The 19,076-nt window shown below is 41.6% G+C and overlaps 3 protein-coding genes across 4 annotated transcripts in view; 1 reads left to right on the top strand and 2 right to left on the bottom strand.

The window, feature by feature from the left end:
- Positions 1–2,027: 2,027 nt before the first annotated feature.
- On the bottom strand, positions 2,028–5,600 carry tex45 (testis expressed 45). Its single transcript, XM_020479704.2, has 8 exons — positions 5,108–5,600; positions 4,664–4,770; positions 4,275–4,369; positions 4,011–4,111; positions 3,587–3,705; positions 3,188–3,377; positions 2,997–3,085; positions 2,028–2,448 (listed from the first exon to the last, which is right to left on the bottom strand). Exons 1-8 carry the CDS (start codon positions 5,598–5,600, stop codon positions 2,308–2,310), a joined length of 1,335 nt encoding a protein of 444 aa, XP_020335293.1. The 3' UTR covers positions 2,028–2,307.
- A 1,182-nt stretch (positions 5,601–6,782) lies between these two features.
- On the top strand, positions 6,783–8,355 carry LOC109889112 (ubiquitin-60S ribosomal protein L40). The gene is made up of 5 exons (XM_020480309.2): positions 6,783–6,878; positions 7,336–7,447; positions 7,583–7,669; positions 7,791–7,893; positions 8,198–8,355. The coding sequence occupies exons 2-5, from the start codon at positions 7,345–7,347 to the stop codon at positions 8,289–8,291; spliced, it is 387 nt and encodes a 128-aa protein (XP_020335898.1). The 5' UTR covers positions 6,783–6,878; positions 7,336–7,344; the 3' UTR covers positions 8,292–8,355.
- A 7,953-nt stretch (positions 8,356–16,308) lies between these two features.
- Positions 16,309–19,076, bottom strand: part of LOC109889113 (homer protein homolog 3) — a 33,982-nt gene continuing 31,214 nt past the window's right edge. For both annotated transcript variants that reach the window (XM_020480310.2, XM_031822518.1), the window contains one exon: positions 16,309–18,961. In XM_020480310.2, the coding sequence (XP_020335899.1) occupies positions 18,776–18,961 (186 nt within the window). In that variant the 3' untranslated portion in view covers positions 16,309–18,775. The remainder of the gene's footprint in view (positions 18,962–19,076) is intronic.

A 19,076-nucleotide genomic window follows, 5' to 3' on the forward strand; every position in this document is an offset into this window, starting at 1 on the left:
AAGGGGCATGTGCATCACAGGTAGATCCCTGTCTGTGCACGTGTCTGTCGAAGCATTATGTCAGACTAACTTTTGCATATAGGTGGTTAAACACAAATCAGGGCCTCTGTATAAGGCATCTGGATAATGTAAGACAGCTACAGATTGCTGCGAGTAAAGAAAAATTAAATAAATGGTTACCTTTATTTCCACAGGGAGTCCCATTGTGACCAAGGTATCTTTCACAAGGGAGCCCTGCATTTGACAATTTCACATATTTTACAAAATATAAATATAAAATACCAGAGAATAGAACATTACAGGCACCCTCAAGAAAAACAATCACATTCCTCAACAGAGGTTCTCAATTTGCATTGGTAAAGGAAGAATGTGTTTTGATTTGATTTGAATGTGTTTTGCTTTTGCCATAGGCCTGCTCACGCTAATAGGCCTACTCACTCTAATAGGCCTACTCACCTTAATAGGCCTACTCACGCTAATAGGCATACTCACCTTAATAGGCCTACTCACACTAATAGGCCTACTCACCTTAATAGGACTACTCACCTTAATAGGACTACTCACACTAATTATTCTAATTCCATGTAATGTTACTCACAATTCTACTTTGTCTACATTGGAAACTGTGGCTGTTGGTAAGGGTAAATGTATAAAACATTGTAAGACTGAGCATGTCCTGACCCCCTTATAACGGTAGTATAATCAGGCACAATAAAATGTAGGTAAAACACACTCAAACACAGAAATGGTTGTAATCGCTTTTTCACATTGTGAATTTTACAAACACTTCAAACTAAGTATGTGTTTGGTGTTGGGCTGTGGTGGTAATGAAATTTTGTCAGCCGGTGAATGTCGAGCAAATTACTGCTGGTCTCATGGTAGTTGACCCGGTAATTAGCATAAACAGGTTAAGCATCTTCTGGCTTCCATGCATAGCCTACAAGCCACTGATGCAAACCTTTTGGAACATCAACATTTGAAAAAGTCTAATAAATCAATCTAATATTGCCTACACCATCACAATAAATCCATGATCTATTTTAGACATTGTCTAAAGAAACATGATATGAAGAAAATGTAGTCTATTTCAGAAGAACAGAAGAACAGAATAGCCTGATATGGCTATGCCATATGGTTGTGGGCTACACTAGTTCATTTAGATTTGCTTAGAATCGTGTGGCATTATTTCATAGTATGAAGAAATCAATTGAACATAGCTTAATAAAATAGAAAGGATATTTACTCCAAATGATTTCAAAGGAAGTGCGCACATGCAGCAATTCTGTGTTGAGCGGTTAACAAAGAAACTGGTCCTCCTATATGTCTAATTATAGGAGGGTTAAGGTTAGGGTTAGATGAAGGGGAAGGGTTAGCTTACCAACATAGGAGCCAAGCTGACTCCAGAGGAGGAGGAGGTGATCAACAAGAACAGGTTGAAGAAGATTCAGAATTTGCTAAGTAGTTGCAAAGTAGCTAAAAAGTAGTAAGTAGTTGCTAATTAGCTAAAATGCTAAAGTTGTCCATGATGGGATTTGAACACACACCCTTTGGATGGCTAGATGTTCGCATTATACACCCACCTATCCACCCTCCTTTAATTTTCCCCTTAAGTAACCATCTGCCTTATGTAACCATACCAAAAGTAACATATCATAATGAATAGAGTGTCTCGGATTTACATAAAGAATAATATGAAATGCTCTGAGACCAGATTTCCCTGAAAGGACTGTGTAAGGCCCTGTGCTTTGATGTTTCACATTGGACCTGAGTGGGTCAATGTCTTTATCTTATTGTGTCAGTGAAATGATCAGGCTTCTTGCACACTTCCTCTCGAGACATGCAAGTCACTTTAGGTGACATCACAGCCAACACACCAAAAGATTAGCCCGGTCCCGGTATACAAGAGGAGTAGGTCCCAGGTATAAGTACTGTGTATAGCCAACTCCTATTGTTGCTGTCATGCCTAAGACTTGTATGGTATGACAGATCTGGGAACAAGTTACCAAAAGTGACCCATGGGCTTTTATTTCCACATTTATTGGATCATGTGTAGGCAGTCAAATGTACATGTTTAGTCAATAGAGGTAAGCAGTTGCTCCATATCACCTGGCCATTTGCTCAATAAACAAACAGAGCATTAAATAAAGCATACATTTCAGAGGAGTAGGCCTATCTCTTCAAAAAAAAGTTAGCAATTGTTTTGCACCAGATCTTTTCCCTTGCATATCCCCAAAATGTCCCTTAAATATATAGAGTAAATGCTTTATTTGTGAAAGCAAGTTTTGATAAGGCAGCTCTTTGGTCTCTTTAGAAAGGCATGTGGCTAATGTGTTGTCTAGGTGGGTTGTCCAGGCAGGTCCTGGAGAGAGGCTTGGGCCCAAAAGCTTCCTTATGGGTCGTGGTGAAGTGTTGCTCATTGTAGGGAGCGGTGATGTGGCTGAATTTAATCTACAGACAGTGAGAGAGAGAGAGAGAGAGAGTGATAGAAAGGGAAAGAGAAGATTAAAAGACACTGGGATAGAACAACTTGCTGATTGGTGCACACAAAAGGGGCAAAGAGCTTGTGTGTACATGAACCAGTTTCTTGGCAACAACCGGTTCTCTGAGGCCGTATTAGGTATTCTGAGATATTTGTATTGTTTGAGCACTGATAGCGGCAACAAATCTCCAGGCAGATTGTAAAAAAGATGACACATTAGACATTATGCCATGTGTGTCTAGGGAACATAAAGTGAAATGTGAACATAATAAGCCTGAAGTAAGGTCAGTTTGATCCTCAAAACTTGTTGGAAAAATGAATTAAATGTACATGTGCATAATTAACAATACTGCCATCTAGCGTTCATTTGTACAAACCTAATTGACTAGAAATGTAGCTGTTGTGATACAGCCTGGAAATTAACCAGGGTCTGTACTGACGCCTCTAGCACTGAGATGCAGTGTCTTAGACCATTGTGCCACTCGGCAGCTGACTGTTACTTAAGTTATTTAACTACCTGTTGAAGTTGTTTTGGACTAAGTTCCTGTCTCCTGGAGTTTAGTGGGAGGTAGTCCCTTTGAACAGTAGTCGAGGCTGTTCCAGGCTCTGGGGAGTATACCATAAATCTCATTGACAAAAAAACTCAATTAATGTGGAATGGAACCCAACTGACTGGGACATCTGAGAATGTTTTGGTTTCTCTCTCACCTTGGCCAGTCAGCACATGGCCAGAGGGATGGGTATGCGGCCTAGCTCGATTTATGTCCCTCTTGGGGTAGTCTTCCTGGGCTGCGGTGCTGTAGAACAGGCCTCCCAGAATGGGTCTGCCGAACTCCACATTGCTCCTGGTCCTCACGTTGGCTCCACTGAAATGCACCGGCCGCTCTCTGTGGTTCTGCTGCGGAGGGGAGGGAAATCCAACCAGGCCGATTAGGAAGACAGTAGCCAGATTCTCGTAAAACCTGTGCTCTTTTGCATCATAACATTCCTGCATGGCAAGGTGCGAGGACACGAATGTCCTCGATCCATTTAAAGGCCTGGAAGCCAGTGATACACTTTGCTCAAATCCGGCCTGTGGATGGGTAAATTGGAGAATTTGGGTTTCACCTCAGAGAAGAAAAAGCTGTTGGTTGTGGCCATCATCCTCAGTCGGTTGCGCCCAGGATCAGTGTCCCCTCTGGGGACTGAGCTGAGAGTCTTGTTCATTTGCATCAGTAGAACAGGGGCTGGGAAACAGACCCAATACTGGGAATTAGCTAAGCAGGAGAATCAGAACACTGATTTCATAAGCTATTTCATAAGCTAAGCAATACATTTTTATGTCTGTGGGCTTTTTTAATAGTAATTGCAATCTAAAAGAAAAAATCCAATCCCGCAATTTGTTTTGCAATAGAATATATGAATAAATTATATCAACAATAGTTAGCTATAGAAGTAAAAATAGATAATCAATCAAATCCATAGGGTTAACAGTGCAGTATGTTATATCATTGATGAACAGAGTATTAATTTATAACCTTGGCTTACACACCTGACTTGGCCTCGCGAAACGCGTCAGCCATTGTAGATGTCCATTTGTTTTCAGAGAAATCGCCAAGATTGACCTTCAAACGTTCCTTCACATTGACTGGACTGGGTCAGTGAAAGGTTGATATATTAGACAAATCCTAAAAACATTGATTATTAGGATTTGGACAGGCATTTGCTTTTATAACAGGAAAGCGGGACACGTTTTCTAACTACAAGATGACGGAGGTGATGTGAATTTTGGCATGCATACCAGTAAATCACATACCTAGGAATGCCAGGGTGTCTAAAGGACACATCCTGGGTGGTTTTAGTTTCCAGAATCTTCTGTGGGTCTCCCATTGCCACTGATGAGTGGATTTGCTGAACCGGAGAAGGAAAAGTACAGTACACCCTCAACAAAATGTCATTAACATCTTATCAAAGGCCTTCTCAAAGACATGGTGTGGGTTTGTTGTGGCTTTGTAATCCGCAGGGAGCAAAGAATAGTAAGTAAGATAATTATCAAAGGCCAGTTTAGCGCTCATAGCTAGTCTATTTAATGACCATTCATAGAAAATATTCACATGATTCCATTTTTCACATACAGCTATTGTACAGAAAACACAGAATTTCCCAGTAGCCTAACTATTCCAGGATATCAATGGCAATCGATACCTTCTCCACAGGTTGAGGTGGGCTGTGCCATTGTCCCTGGAATACATCGTTGTGGTGGGAGTCAAAATGTTGGCCATCCCTGTCCCATTTAAAGGTGGGTTCTCGCCCTGAATCACAAAGGCATTGACAATGTCACAATCTGACTCAAGGTTACACATTTACAAAAACAGAGCTACTCTTTTAAACATACAGTCAGTGTAATGGTTTACTGAAGCACCACACCCGGCATAAAGGTTAATCCAAAACAAGTGTGTGACACCGTTCTGCAAAGCTTTTTGCCAGGCTTCCATATGCCAGGCAGTGAATGACCAATATTGTAGATAGCCTACATAGGCATACATAGGCCTTACCTATTTCACTAATCCAAACAGAGAATGACATCACAGATATAGTATACATGCATCTACTTTTAGACAATAACCTAGATTTGAAAGAGCCACTGACCTAGGTGTTTGACCTTGGCCTTGACAATGGGCGACACATTGTATGGGGTGAATGAAGCTTTATGAGTGGTCACAGGAAGCTTCTCCTCCAGCTGTTTCTTCTTAATGGCCATGACTGGCCGGATGGGTTTGGTGTGGGTTGAGGCCAGGTGCTGGAAGCCCTCTGCCTGGGTGGTGAGGAAGTTGACCTGCCTGGGGTCTTTATGCATCTGGAAGTTAGTGCACAGCTTAACCCAAGCAGGTGTGCGGCAGAGGGGGATCTGTGAGTGGTGGGGATATGACTTGACCGCTTCGGTCAGATACTCCTTGATCCGACGCAGGTCTTTGTGCTCGACCTGGGCAGGGATGGGGCGAGAGATGGCGAATCTCTTGGGAAGGGTGGCAAGAGAGTTGAAGTCCGTCTGGAAGGTGGTCTTAAATGCCTCGTCAAGGCCATTGCAACTGTCGCCGCCCCAAAATGGAATGTGTGAGGACTGAAGGAAGTCCTTTCCCATCAAGGTGGCTTGAATCAATGTGCTTACAGCCATAGCACTTCTTGGACTGTTATTACTTCTTCCTGTGTTGTCTTTTTCCTTACATCAATGTGCCTTTCCTGAAATGGTTCTCTCTCTCTTTTTAGAACTGTGGAAAGAAAATGCAGTGGTCTCACCATGGAAACCAAGATAGCACAAGTAATGAAGATGTCACAATACAATGAGAACTGAGAGCAAAATTCCCCATTCTTTTCTTTATCATTCTATCTATTCTAGAAACTTTTTTTGTGTGGATAATATGAATATCTGTCCTATGTAGCCAATCACATACATACCTTGACATTCACCTATTCACCTATCACTGTGCATGCATTATGACAGCCCTGAGTGACAAATGTAACATTTTCTGTTAATTAAAAATGAAATTAAGATCTGAATGAACAGAAATGACAATGAACAGGAATTAGAATGTTCGTTACCTGCTACTATGTGTTTATTTGTCTATAGCAAAGTGAAGCTTTAATTAGGCAATGAGAGTGACTTACCCATTCCAAAGTGAAGAGCATCACCTGAATAGTGGTAGCTGCACGTTTCCCTGCATCAAGTGTCTTTTATGCATAATTTAGCATTTTGGTGGATAATCTTACAATATCAATTTGCCATGTCTCACGTTCACGTATAAACACTGTTTGCATGGAAATGCATGCAATTAGTAAGATTTTGTTTTTAAACTTATCACCATGGTGCCAAAATCACAAGCAAATATTTGCTGGGGGAGAACCTTTAATGGTGTTAATGTTTCACTGTGGCATATTTTCAGCCATTACAGTGAACCTGTCCTCCCCATTTCTACCTCCACTGATACATTCATGCATTTAGCCATAGGCTATCACTGGCAGTATTTCTAGCAGAAAATATACAAAACAGACATTGACGATAGATTGTTCTTATAAATACATTCTAAAATAATGCACACCTGAGACAGGTATGGTAATAGAAATGACTTCATCAGAACAGTTAACTCAGTCACACCAGCAGGTGGCAGTAAAATTAAATTATCTAAACGCCTGGTCCAAGTTAGTGATCGATTGTGTTCGTTTGAGAATATAATTGAGTAAATACAGTAGTATATTGCAACTTTCTATAATCTTACATTTAATTTTGCCCACATTTTGCGACTGTTAGTAGAGTCAGGATTGATGAAACAGATTTGTGCAAGAAAAAAAATATGCAGGATATGATGTACCATAACTTCCGCCTTGTACAGTCTCTTTTCGTTAAGGCTCAGCTATCGGCCGGGTGGGTGTATATATTTGTCCGTAACAATTTTTGCGAAATTGACTACAATACACATTTATTGCGTAATAGAAATACACCAGTGTCCCTCCGCTAAAATAACTGTCTAAATATCCATTTGGTTATCATATGTGAGACATGTAAAGTCTAAATATGAGTATTGAAATATAACGAGCTCCAGCATGTGGCAAAGACGCCTTGTTGGAAGCACCCGCTTGACCGCAGCTGTTGGCTAGTTAGTTAGTTTGGCACAGCTAACGTTAGCAAGATTGTTGGCCGCTCATTCTAAATGCCAATGGGATAGCTAACTATTCTTCTAATACTTAATGAGCTTCTTTTTTTTTTTTAGATGTGCCGGGGATTGGCTGACTTGACTAGCTAACTAGTATGCTAAGTAGATAACAAAATAGATATGTATCTAGCTACTGCCATCAACTCGCACCATATTTTATCCCAACAGCCTGCCAACATGCAGATCTTCGTGAAGACGTTGACGGGGAAAACAATCACCCTTGAGGTTGAGCCCAGCGATACTATTGAAAATGTCAAGGCCAAGATCCAGGATAAGGAAGGTGTTCTAAGTTTAATTTGATCCGTAATATAGTATGACAAAATGGGCTGTTTTAAATACTTAGGGTAGGTTGCTTTTGCTGTAGTAGGTTTGTGCTGTAGTGATTTCATTAAATCAATATGCTTTTTATTCTCAGGCATTCCTCCTGATCAACAGCGTCTGATCTTCGCTGGCAAACAACTTGAGGATGGTCGCACCTTGTCGGACTACAACATCCAGAAAGGTAGGCGATTACGAGTTGACAGTGGGCGCATGTAATGCTGCTCATTAGTTAAGCATCAGCCCTGTGTGAAAACATACCTGTGAACTTTGCATCTATCCACTATGATAATGTTCCCATCCAGAGTCCACCCTTCATCTTGTGCTGCGTCTTCGTGGAGGCATTATCGAGCCATCTTTGAGACAGCTGGCCCAGAAGTACAACTGTGACAAAATGATCTGCCGCAAGTAAGTAGAGCTAAGTACGTACAGTTGCATTAATGGTGGTAATGAACTGTTTTTACAATTAAGGTTATAGCCTATCTTTACACTTAAGTATCCCTTCTCCAGTAAAAAAACATTCATCCACATTTGCGATTGAGGTGACAAATGCAACATCTTTCAGAGCAACTGCAGTAATGTTGCTGTGTACAAAGGAAAACTATTTTTAGTAGACTGGATAGCGAGGAAGGAAAGTGCGCTAGGGCAGTGGCTTAGACCACTGGACCAGTCTTGGCCATACATTTTGCACAGTTCTGAACTTGTGTTGCAGATGCTACGCTCGCCTCCATCCTCGTGCTGTCAACTGCCGCAAGAAGAAGTGTGGACACACAAACAACCTGCGCCCCAAGAAGAAGCTGAAGTAAACAGTTGGCTTGGTGCTTTTTGTGGAACATAAGCACAACTGTTAAATAAACATACCAAAATGTACTTTGGCTGGCCTTATTTGTCTTGATAATCCAAAATTGTTTTTAAAACAATTTAAAGATTAGGGCCTGGATTCAATCAGATCGAGCATTAACCAGCATCTACATTGCAGATGTTTGAGGTGTAACTGAGCAGCTCCTCTTGTGCGTCAAACTACTCATATTATCCTTACTGCGTAAGAAGTTAAATGGCACTAGATAGTGTAGGCTCTATCGATGAATAAATCCCTTGATCAAAATGAACATGCATCAGTCTAATTTGAGTGTTTGAACTTGAAATGCAGCAGCATGTGATTTTGCTGGATCTAGTCAGGTCTGGTTTTGTTGCATCCAATGGCAGTGTCTGCAATAAGGTAACACTAGCTTGTGGATTTCAGCGGTGTAAAAGCCACTTTATACTTGATCCAGCAATTCAGTCCGGAGGGAGGCCAAATCGAGCTCCATTCTGCATCGCAGTGCGCCTCCCCAATTTTGTAACAATATGGAGCCCTCGTATAGCTCAGCATTGACAATGGTGCGGTACATCAAAACGTCTATGTAGGCACTTAAAATGAATGAACTCCTGGGGAGGTAATGGGGATAGATGTGGTAAAGAGATCGATGGAAAGCACAGTGAGATAGGTTGCTGGATTGGTGCACATTCAACAAATCTGATATTTGTCATGTAACAGGCCCAGAATTTGGTTACTAAAATCACTGCAAACCATTTAGAAGTTGTCCTTTTCAGATAGAGACAGTGCTAAATGTTAACTCCCATTTGTATAAACTGGTAGCATACAGAAATCTAGTAGTCAAAAGTACCATTTTAAAGAGTTACAGTTCATAAAGAAATCAGTCAGTTGAAATGCTCATTAGGCCCTAATCTATGGATTTCACATGACTGGGAATACAGATACTAAAAAGAAAGCCAGTCAGTATCTGGTGTAACCACCATTTGCCTCATAGAGCGTGACATCTTTTGCATAGTTGATCAGGCTGTTGTGGCCAGTGGAATGTTGTCCCACTCCTCTTTGGCGGGAACTGGAACATGATGTCGTACAAATCGGTCCAGAGCATGCCAAACATGCTCAATGAGTGACAGGCTGTGGAAAAACAGACATTTTCAGCTTCCAGGAATTGTGTACAGATCCTTGAGACATGGGGCCATGCGTTATCGTGCGGAAACATGAAGTGATGGCTGCGGATGAATGGCACAACAATGGACCTCAGGATCAAGTCACGGTATCCCTGTGCATTTAAATTGCCATCGATAAAATTTTGTTTGTTTGTTGTCAGTAGCTTATGGCTGCCCATACCAGAACCCCACTGCCACCATGGGTCGGTCACTCTGTTCACAATGTTGACATACATCAGCAAATTTCTAGCAGTTGAAACCGGGATTAATCCGTGAAGGACACACACTTCTCCAGCGTGACAGTGGCCATTGAAGGTGAGCATTTGCCCACTGATGTCGGTTACAATGCCAAACTGCAGTCCAGTCAAGACCCTGTTGAGGACAACAAGCACGCAGATGAGCTTCCCTGAGTCAGTATCTGACAGGTTGTGCAGACCCACAGTTTTATCGGGTGGCTGGTCTCCGACGATCCCACTGGTGAACAAGCTTGTTACTGAGGTCCTGGGCTGGCTACACATGGTTACACGTGGTCTGTAGTTGTGAGGCTGTTTGGACGTACTGCCAAATTCACTAAAACAACGTTGGAGGCGGCTTATGGTAGAGAAATTAACATTCACTTCTCTGGCAACAGCTCTGGTGGACATTCCTGCAGTCAGCATGCCTTTTGCATGCTCCCTCCAAACTTGAGACATCTGTGGCATTGTGTTATGTGACAAAACTGCACATTTTAGAGTGGCCTTTTAATGTCCCCAGCACAGGGTTCACCTGTGTAATGATCATGCTGTTTAATCAGCTTCTTAATATGCCACACCTGCAGGGTTGGGTAGGTTACTTTCTAAATGTGAGTTCCTAGTTACCTGGCCAAAATTGTAATCAGTAACTTAACATTTGGATTACCCAAACTCAGTAACGTAATCTGATTACATTGTTACTTTTAGATTACTTAACCCCTTAATAGGCATTAAAAGACACATGTATGTTACCAATTGAGCATCTATTTCTGGATAAATCAATGTTAAAGTTGACATAGTCATATATGGAGGTAACATTTTATGGGTTGGTTATGTAGACTTTTTCTAACGAATCGCTTTCTACTACACATTAAAAATGTGTCTATCAGAATTTCAGTCATTCCAATATGTTATAGGACTTGGAAATATAGATTAGCCAAATTGTTTTTTTTACACCTCTATTTAACTAGGCAAGTCAGTTAAGAACAAATTCTTACTTTCAATGACGGCCTAGGAACAGTGGGTTAACTGCCTGTTCAGGGGCAGAACGACAGATTTGTACCTTGTCAGCTCGGGGGTTTGAACTTGCAACCTTCCGGTTACTAGTCCAACGCTCTAACCACTAGGCTACACTGCCGTTTAACCTGAGCATAAATTATTTATTAGATTTGCACATGCAATATAGACTTTTCTATTGTGTTGACGAATGTACGTTTGTTTATCCCATGTGTAACTCTGTGTTGTGTCGCACTGCTTTGCTCTATCTTGGCCAGGTTGCAGTTGTAAATGAGAACTTGTTCTCAACTGGCCTACCTGGTTGAATAAAGGTGAAATAAATAAAAATTGCCCGCTGTTTATGATTTTGTTGTCATGGACGACTGATTGGGGTCATTGATTAGAGTTGAAAAATAAATGCTGCGATTATGGAATGGCATGCTTTGAGTACTACTGAAGTGCTATTTACATGTGAAAAATAATACCATATGCTGGATTTGCTATAGGCCTATTGTTTACCTTTTTGTTGTTGACACTTTGATATCTTGATAATATGCAGATGTTTAAAGGGCAAATCTACAGATGAAACAATAACAAAACGGACACCTCGCCTCTGTTTTGGTAAAAAGCTGAGGGATGGGCCTGGAGAAATGTAACCACTCTCAGATTAATAAACAGAGCTATGGATACAAGGACTGACCATCCATGATATCAAAATTGTTTTAACCATGTTATGAGGCTATACAGTGTTTGTTTACAAACAGAGAAAACAAGTTTATAATTTGGGTTCTCATGGAGTGTGACTGTTGAACTAAGCTCATGAGGCATTTATAAGTTATATTCTTCAAGAATCAATGGCTATACAGTACCAGTCAAAAGTTTGAACACTTACTCGTTCAAGGGTTTTTCTTTATTTGTACTATTTTCTACATTGTAGAATAATAGTGAAGACATCAAAAACACATGAAATCATGTAGTAACCAAAAAGTGTTTGAAAAATATAAAATATTTGGATTTGTTAAAGTAGCCACCCTTTGCCAAGAGTGTGCAAATCTGCCAAGGCAATCTCATCCAGCTTCATGAGATAGTCACCTGGAATGCATTTCAATTAACAGATGTGCCTTGTTAAAAGTTCATTTGTGTTATTTCTTTCCTTCTTAATGTGTTTGAGCGAATCAGTTGTGTTGTGACAAGGTAGGGGTGGTATACAGAAGATATCCCTATTTGGTAAAGACCAAGTCCATATTATGGCAAGAACAGCTCACACTTCGGCTATTGTTTGTGTATTTTACACTATGTTGAGGTAAAAATCTGAGTATAATGCTTGTATGGATGTTAACCCCAATACATAGTTCATTTCGTCATCGATCCGGTGGCTGTACAGCATTTAATACGATGCGGTCTCTGCAGAAGTCAGAGCATTCATACTTCGCAAAGCTGTTGTCAAGGAAGTGAGTATGTGTTTATACAGGATCTCCTGACCCCATCTACCGTCAACCAATCATGTCAATGCGGAGCCATACGGAGCCCACCACATCTTTACAAAATTTGGGAGGTGCACAGCGATGTGGTACAGAGCTTGATTTGGCCTGCGCAAGCCCCCGTGTCAATCCTTCCGTAGCAAGCATAAATTGGCAGTCAAAGTCAAAACGGTTCGCAGGTATATTATGATGAAATTGACTATTTGGACTTTGGCAGGGGTTTTTGGCTGTTCGTGCACACCATTTTTTCTTTCTTTAGGCAAGTCTTAAATTCGGTAGCCAAAGTATACGCCGCTTCGTAGGTCGGGATGCCTTGTAAGGATCCGATGGCGAGTGCATAATCCACCTCTACCGTCAAGCCTATTAGCCAAAGTCCAATCATTGGATAATAAGACGGATGGGCTCCAATCAAGACTATATCCTACCAACGGGACATTAAAAACTGTAATAACTTAGGATTCAACGAGTCGTGGACATGGATAACATACAGCTGGCTTGGTTTTCGGTGCCTGGGGTGGCGGTCTGTCTCCATTTGTAAATAACAGCTGGTGCACAAAATATAATATTAAGGAAGTCTCAAGGTTTTACTCGCCTGAGGTTGAGTATCTCATGATTAGCTGAAGAGCACACTATTTACCATCGTAGCTGTCTATTTACCACCACAAACCCAATGCTGGCACTAAGACGGCACTCAACGAGCTATATAAGGCCAAATCAAACAAGAAAATGCTCCAGAGGCACTCCTAGTGGCCGGTGACTTTAATGCAGGGAAACTTAAATCCGTTTTACTCCATTTCTACCAGCCTGTTACATGTGCAACCAGATGGGAAAAAAAATCTCCCGACCACCTTTACTCCACACACAGAGACGTGTACAAAGATCTCCCTCACCCTCCATTTGGCAAATCTGACCATAACTCTATATTCCTGATTCCTGTTTACAAGCAAAAACTAAAGCAGGAAGTACCAGTGACTCGCTCAATACGGAAGTGGTCAGATGACGCAGATGCTAAACTACAGGACTGTTTTGCTAGCACAGACTGGAAAATGTTCCGGGATTCTTCTGATTGCATTGAGGTGTACACCACATCAATCACTGGCTTCATCAATAAGTGCATCGATGACGTCGTCCCAACAGTGACTGTACATACATACCCAAACCAAAAGCCATGGAGTACAGGCAACATCTGCACTGAGCTAAAAGGGTAGAGCTGCCGCTTTCTAACCCGGAAGCTTATAAGAAATCCCGCTATGCCGTCCGACGAACCATCAAACAGGCAAAGCGTCAATACAGGACTAAGATTGAATTGTACCACACCGGCTCCTACCCTTGTTGGATGTGGCAGGGCTTGCAAACTATTACGGACTACAAAGGGAAGCACTGCCACGAGCTGCCCAGTGTCACGAGCATACCAGATGAGCTAAATTACTTCTATGCTCGCCTCGAGGAAAGCAACACTGAAGCATGCATGAGAGCATCAGCTGTTCTGGACAACTGTGTGATCACTGTCTCCGTAGCCGATGTGAGTAAGACCTTTCAACAGGTCAACATTCACAAGGCCGCAGGGTCAGACGGATTACCAGGACGTGTACTCCGAGCATGCGTTGACCAACTGGCAAGTGTCTTCACTGACATTTTCAACCTGTCCCTGACGAGTCTGTAATACCAACATGTTTCAAGAAAACCACCATAGTCTCTGTGCCCAAGAACACCAGAGTAACCTGCCTAAATGACTACTGACCTGTAGCACTCACATCTGGAGCCAGGAAGTGCTTTTGAAAGGCTGGTCATGGCTCACAACACCATTACCGCCTCAAAAGATCAGAAGCTTATACAATCTTTATTGCACTCCACACTGCCCTTTCCATCCTGGACAAAAGGAATACCTATGTGAGAATGCTATTCATTAACTACAGCTCAGCATTTAACACCATAGTGCCCTCAAGCTCATCACTAAGCTAAAGACCCTGTGACTAAGCAACTGGATCCTGGACTTCCTGATGGACCTCCCCCTGGTGGCAAGGGTAGATAATAACACATATGCCACGCTGATCCTCAACACGGGGGCCACTCAGGGGTGCGTGCTCAGTCACCTTCATGACTGCATGGCCAAGCATGACTCCAACACCATCATTAAGTTTGCCGACGACACAACAGTGATCACCGACAACGATGAGACAGCCTATAGGGAGGAGGTCAGAGACCTGGCAGTGTGGTGCCGGGATAACAACCTCTCCCTCAACATGATCAAGACAAAGGAGATGATTGTGGACTACAGGAAAAGGAGGACCGAGCACGCCCCCATTCTCATCAATGGGGCTGTAGTGGAGCAGGTTAAGAGCTTCAAGTTCCTTGGGGTCCACATCACTAAGGAACTATCATGGTCCAAACACATCAAGACAGTCATGAAGAGGGCACGATAAAGCCTGTTCCCCCTCGGGAAACTGAAAAGATTTGGCATGGGTCCTCAGATCCTCAAAAAGTACAGCTGCACCATTGAGAGCATCCTGACTGGTTGCATCTCCTCCTGGTATGGCAACTGCTCAGCCTCCAACCACAAGAGACACTACAGACGGTAGTGCGTACGGCCCAGTACATAACTGGGGCCAAGCTTCCTGCCATCCAGGACCCCTAAACCAGGCGGTGTCAGAGGAAGGCCCTAAATATTGCCAAAAGAAGGCCCTAAAAATTGCCAAAGATTCCAGCCACCCTAGTCATAGATTGTTCTCTCTGCTATCGCATGGCAAGCGGTACCTGGGTGCCAAGTCTAGGTCTAAACGGCTTCTTATTAACAGCTTCTACCCCAAGCCATAAGACTCAGCTAATCAAATGGCTACACAGACTATTTGCATTGCCCCCCTCCATTATGTTATTGTTGCTCTTTAATTATTTTAGTTTGTTTTTATTTATTTTTTACTTCAGTTTATTTTAGTAAATACTTTTAACACTTATTTGTAAGAAAGCATTCACCATAAAAAAGTATTTTATTTTACAAATATTTCACTGGATGTTTAAACGTGACGCATCCGCTTAGTTTCCACTCACCAGAGAGGAAGCTCACTGGCAGGCAGTGGGAGAAGATGGAACAAGATGGATTTTGGCCGACATTCTGCAAATGTTCTCAATACAGTTGTCTATTCCCCAAACTAGAATCTGTTAACAGTGGACAAAGGTCTGTTTTTCATTATTTTTAAATCGTGTTGCTTAGGAGTGCAAATACGAATTGAGTTATTGCACACGCGCACTTGCATATAATGCACCAATAGGATCTCACTAGCTCGTGCTTGTTCTGCCCACTATTGCTAATTTGTTCCCATTAGACCACAGCCTGTCGTTTCCATCTTGGTTTTGTTATAAAACAAATAGTTGACAAAGCTATGCTAATGTCAATCTGATTAAATCTAGCCCAAAATGTTTTCTTGGGACAGTCTGTTGAATTGATGTTGACTAGAGAAACTTTTTGTTTATTCAAAATTCAGTCCTTCATCGGAGCATGGACAGCTCCAAAAACATTGACAAATCAAGGTGACTCGCAAAAAAACATTGACAAATCAAGGTGACTCGCAAAAAAACATTGACAAATCAAGGTGACTCGCATACATACTTGCATGGAACAATTCATGCAAAACAATCAATCCATGCAAAGGAAACCAACAAGCTGACAAAAGCACAATGCTCTTGTGCTTGATGATCTTGAGTGCAGTAGACAAGATTTTTTATTAGAGATTGAAAAACAGGGCTCTTGTTCAAAACTAAATGGAACATCTCTCCCAAATTACTGGCAAGTCAAATATTCAGACCCCTAAGCTAAGGGGAATTCATAAAAAACAAATATGTTAAATGACTGATGTGGCAGTCGGTGTTTGACTTGGACTGAAATAGGTTCTGGTACTCATTTTGGGTGCTGGTGCTGTTTATATTTAGGTGCAGGAGCTCCACAATACTTTTGAGCTAATATTCTATAGGAGGTGCAGGAGCTCTAGCAGAAGAACATTTAGATGCCGGTTCTCAGCTCCGGTGTGCACATGCCCAAGTCAAGCACTGGTGTCAGTCGATTATTTTCTCAAGATATCTGTAGTTCATTGTTAATTGGCTACTACAATTAATCAAATACATAGCATTGAAAAATAACCACATTTTTGCAAACGTTTAATCTTGAACTGTACACAAAGATTTTAGTTACACATACAATAACTTCCATTTTCAATATTATAAACATGGGTTCCTCCTATGCTGAAAGTAAGGTCAAATCAGGCAAGTGTGTTGTTCAGTGTGATTAGTAAGGCCCTGTTTTAATACTGGAAAAATGATTACTTTACTCCCTTGTGAAATTACAGGAAAATACAACAAATATACACCACCTTTCACCCATCCAATAATGTTTTATGATTACTTCATAGGTGTTTGTGTGTGTGTGTGTGTGTGTGTGTGTGTGTGGGGGGGGGGGGGGGGTTACAGTATTTGAACACGCGCAAACACTGGATGAATTAAGAAATCAGTTTGCTGAGGTATTTGAAGTACTGGTGGTGGTCAAAAAAGCCCCATTTCCACTGGCACTTAAAATTAGGGCCAAATTCGATCTGGCTCGAATGCAATTCTCAAATTCAAGCTGAGTCGAGGGAAACTCGGGCTAGCGCAGCCCAGTTCCACAACTGGTGCCAGCCCGACTAGAATTCAGGCTGAACCCATTACTATGTAACCACCAGCTTGATCACTGCTGGATGCTGACACCAAGTTTAGCTAGTCTGGGATTGTTCCTGTTATCTAGCACATGGAAAAGCAGTACTGCAGTAGTCAGACATGATACGAATTACCACCTGGATCCTTCATAAATGTTTTGCACTACACAATCAACTTTCATGAGAACAATCAGCCCTCAAATGCTAGCTAGCAAATCAGAGTTGAAACAAGCTAGCTAGAAACTTTAGCTGGCCAGGTCGTATTTAAAGGTACATTCTATCAAACCTGTCGTCTGGTTTGCTAGCTAGCTAATTGCCAATGCCATTGTAAGCGAGGTAGGAATTCAGCTAGCTAACGTTAGCCTGTTATGCTAGCGATAACACTAACCATTTAGCCAGCTAGCGTTAGCAAGCTAAATACAAGGCAGAGTCTGGCTGGCACTGGCAGGAGGAGTATGGTGTAACGTTAGTTACAGCATGGTGAGCATTAATGAAATAATTTAACATCTTGCTGAAGCTAGCAACATTAGCGAAGCCAGCTTCACAGTCATATATTGGCTACCTAGCAACATGGCATCATTTCGAATTTCTGGAGGCAGTGGAAACGCAATTCGAGCTAGCCCCGTTGCCTATGGAAAACAGGGCTTAAATAACTTGTGAATATGAAGAGGATAAGGATAAGAGATCCTACTCTCAATTTTAATGACAGAAACATTCCATAGACAATTCAAGTTATTTTTTCATTATCTTAAAATGTATCGTGCAGTGCAGTGCAGTCCAGTCCAGTCCAGTCAGTACAGAACGAGTGTGCTACGTGGGTAAGAAATGTAATTGCATCTTTGGTACTGCATTTTGTATTGTTAAAAAACATTTTTGGGCCACTGTTTTCTCCAGGTCAGAGATGGGCTAGTAAAATGTAAAACGACCATGTTCCAAAAACGAAGAATATAGGCGTACACAGAGCAGGTGAAACTTTCCGATTATCCTCACATCAATTGTTGGATTAAAATTGTTAGTCAGTAACACTTCTAGTTAGTCAATGTGCATTTGAAGCAAAATGAGAAACCACATTGTTCAACAGAATACAATTGAAGTTTGTATAAATTAACAAAAATATGCTTTGGTGATGCTACATAACCTACAGAGTACTTGTCAAAAAATAGTATTGCTAATTCAACACTGATTTAACCTTATTTGTACTTAATACCAGGAAAAAATGCCTCAGAGTCGAGGTCAGAAGAAAATCACTTGGTGTGCATCAGTGAAAGTTCAGATACCAAGTTAGCTATATGTATTGAATCGAGTACAGGACATATTTACTAATAACACTACTTGTGCTTTTAATAAATCTATTTGTAAACTATTGCACATTGGATAATGCGCATAACTCACATTACTGTACTTGGCAAGGTTATTTGCTGAGTTCATGCAGTTTTGGTGATAAGTCCTCTGCAGCTCATCATTCTGCAGTAACGTCTCTGTAGGATCACCAAATCATTATTATGGCAACTGTTGATGTAATACAATACATAAGACAATAGAAGTGAACTTACTCATCATATTGACAAATGTAAACAATAATTAGGCACCTACATTAAGCGCAACCCCAGATTCAATTCAACTACATTTGAAGTTTAAGAACCTCTTTAAAAGGAGGTTGACAGAATCATAACCTAACTACATTTACATGAAAATGGTGTAAAGGTCAACAGAACAACGTTTAAATAGAAAAACAGACCCTGTGGATTATGCTCCCAGCCTCCCACCTAACAATATAACTTGTTCTTATGTACAGCTGCAACAGGTGAAGTCAAGGTGCTACTCTCATTCACTGCAGTTATGTGCTTAAGAAAACATTGTTCTGAAAGAGCTTAAATTTTCCTTCCTTGTCCACCCCCCTCAAAACCTCTGTCATTGTGGTGCACTATTTGCTGATGAGCTTGGCCAAGCTCTGTCGCAAGTCATTCAGGTCGTATATCTTGACTTCAAGGACGTCGACGACCCGCTGAACCTCACTCTGCCCCTGTTCCCGCTCCTCCAGAGTGGAAGCTAGAGTCTGCTCGGCGCTCTCCACCCGTTGCTCCAGTTCTGCGTTTCGTGTCTCCAGATCCTAGAAGGTCCACAAGTGACAGAGGACTACAGATTAATTCATGTTAAAATGGTCAATGTCATATCAATTGTCCCCCCCCCCCACCCTGCTTTTTTGCATGCCCTTTGAAAACTCT

The sequence above is a fragment of the Oncorhynchus kisutch genome, linkage group LG4 (genome assembly GCF_002021735.2).
Source record: "Oncorhynchus kisutch isolate 150728-3 linkage group LG4, Okis_V2, whole genome shotgun sequence".
Taxonomy (NCBI): Eukaryota; Metazoa; Chordata; class Actinopteri; order Salmoniformes; family Salmonidae; genus Oncorhynchus; species Oncorhynchus kisutch.

What these genes read in the sequence shown, in the direction of transcription:
- LOC109889112 (XM_020480309.2), top strand. Translation starts at nt 7,345, where the DNA reads ATGCAGATCTTCGTGAAGACGTTGACGGGGAAAACAATCACCCTTGAG. An exon ending in CAAGATCCAGGATAAGGAAG is followed by an intron (nt 7,448 to 7,582) that starts GTGTTCTAAGTT and finishes TTTTATTCTCAG; the next exon opens with GCATTCCTCCTGATCAACAG. An exon ending in GGACTACAACATCCAGAAAG is followed by an intron (nt 7,670 to 7,790) that starts GTAGGCGATTAC and finishes GTTCCCATCCAG; the next exon opens with AGTCCACCCTTCATCTTGTG.
- tex45 (XM_020479704.2), bottom strand. Translation starts at nt 5,600, where the DNA reads ATGGGAAAGGACTTCCTTCAGTCCTCACACATTCCATTTTGGGGCGGC. An exon ending in GGCCAAGGTCAAACACCTAG is followed by an intron (nt 4,771 to 5,107) that starts GTCAGTGGCTCT and finishes TTTGTGATTCAG; the next exon opens with GGCGAGAACCCACCTTTAAA. An exon ending in GTTTCGCGAGGCCAAGTCAG is followed by an intron (nt 3,706 to 4,010) that starts GTGTGTAAGCCA and finishes TCTGTTTCCCAG; the next exon opens with CCCCTGTTCTACTGATGCAA.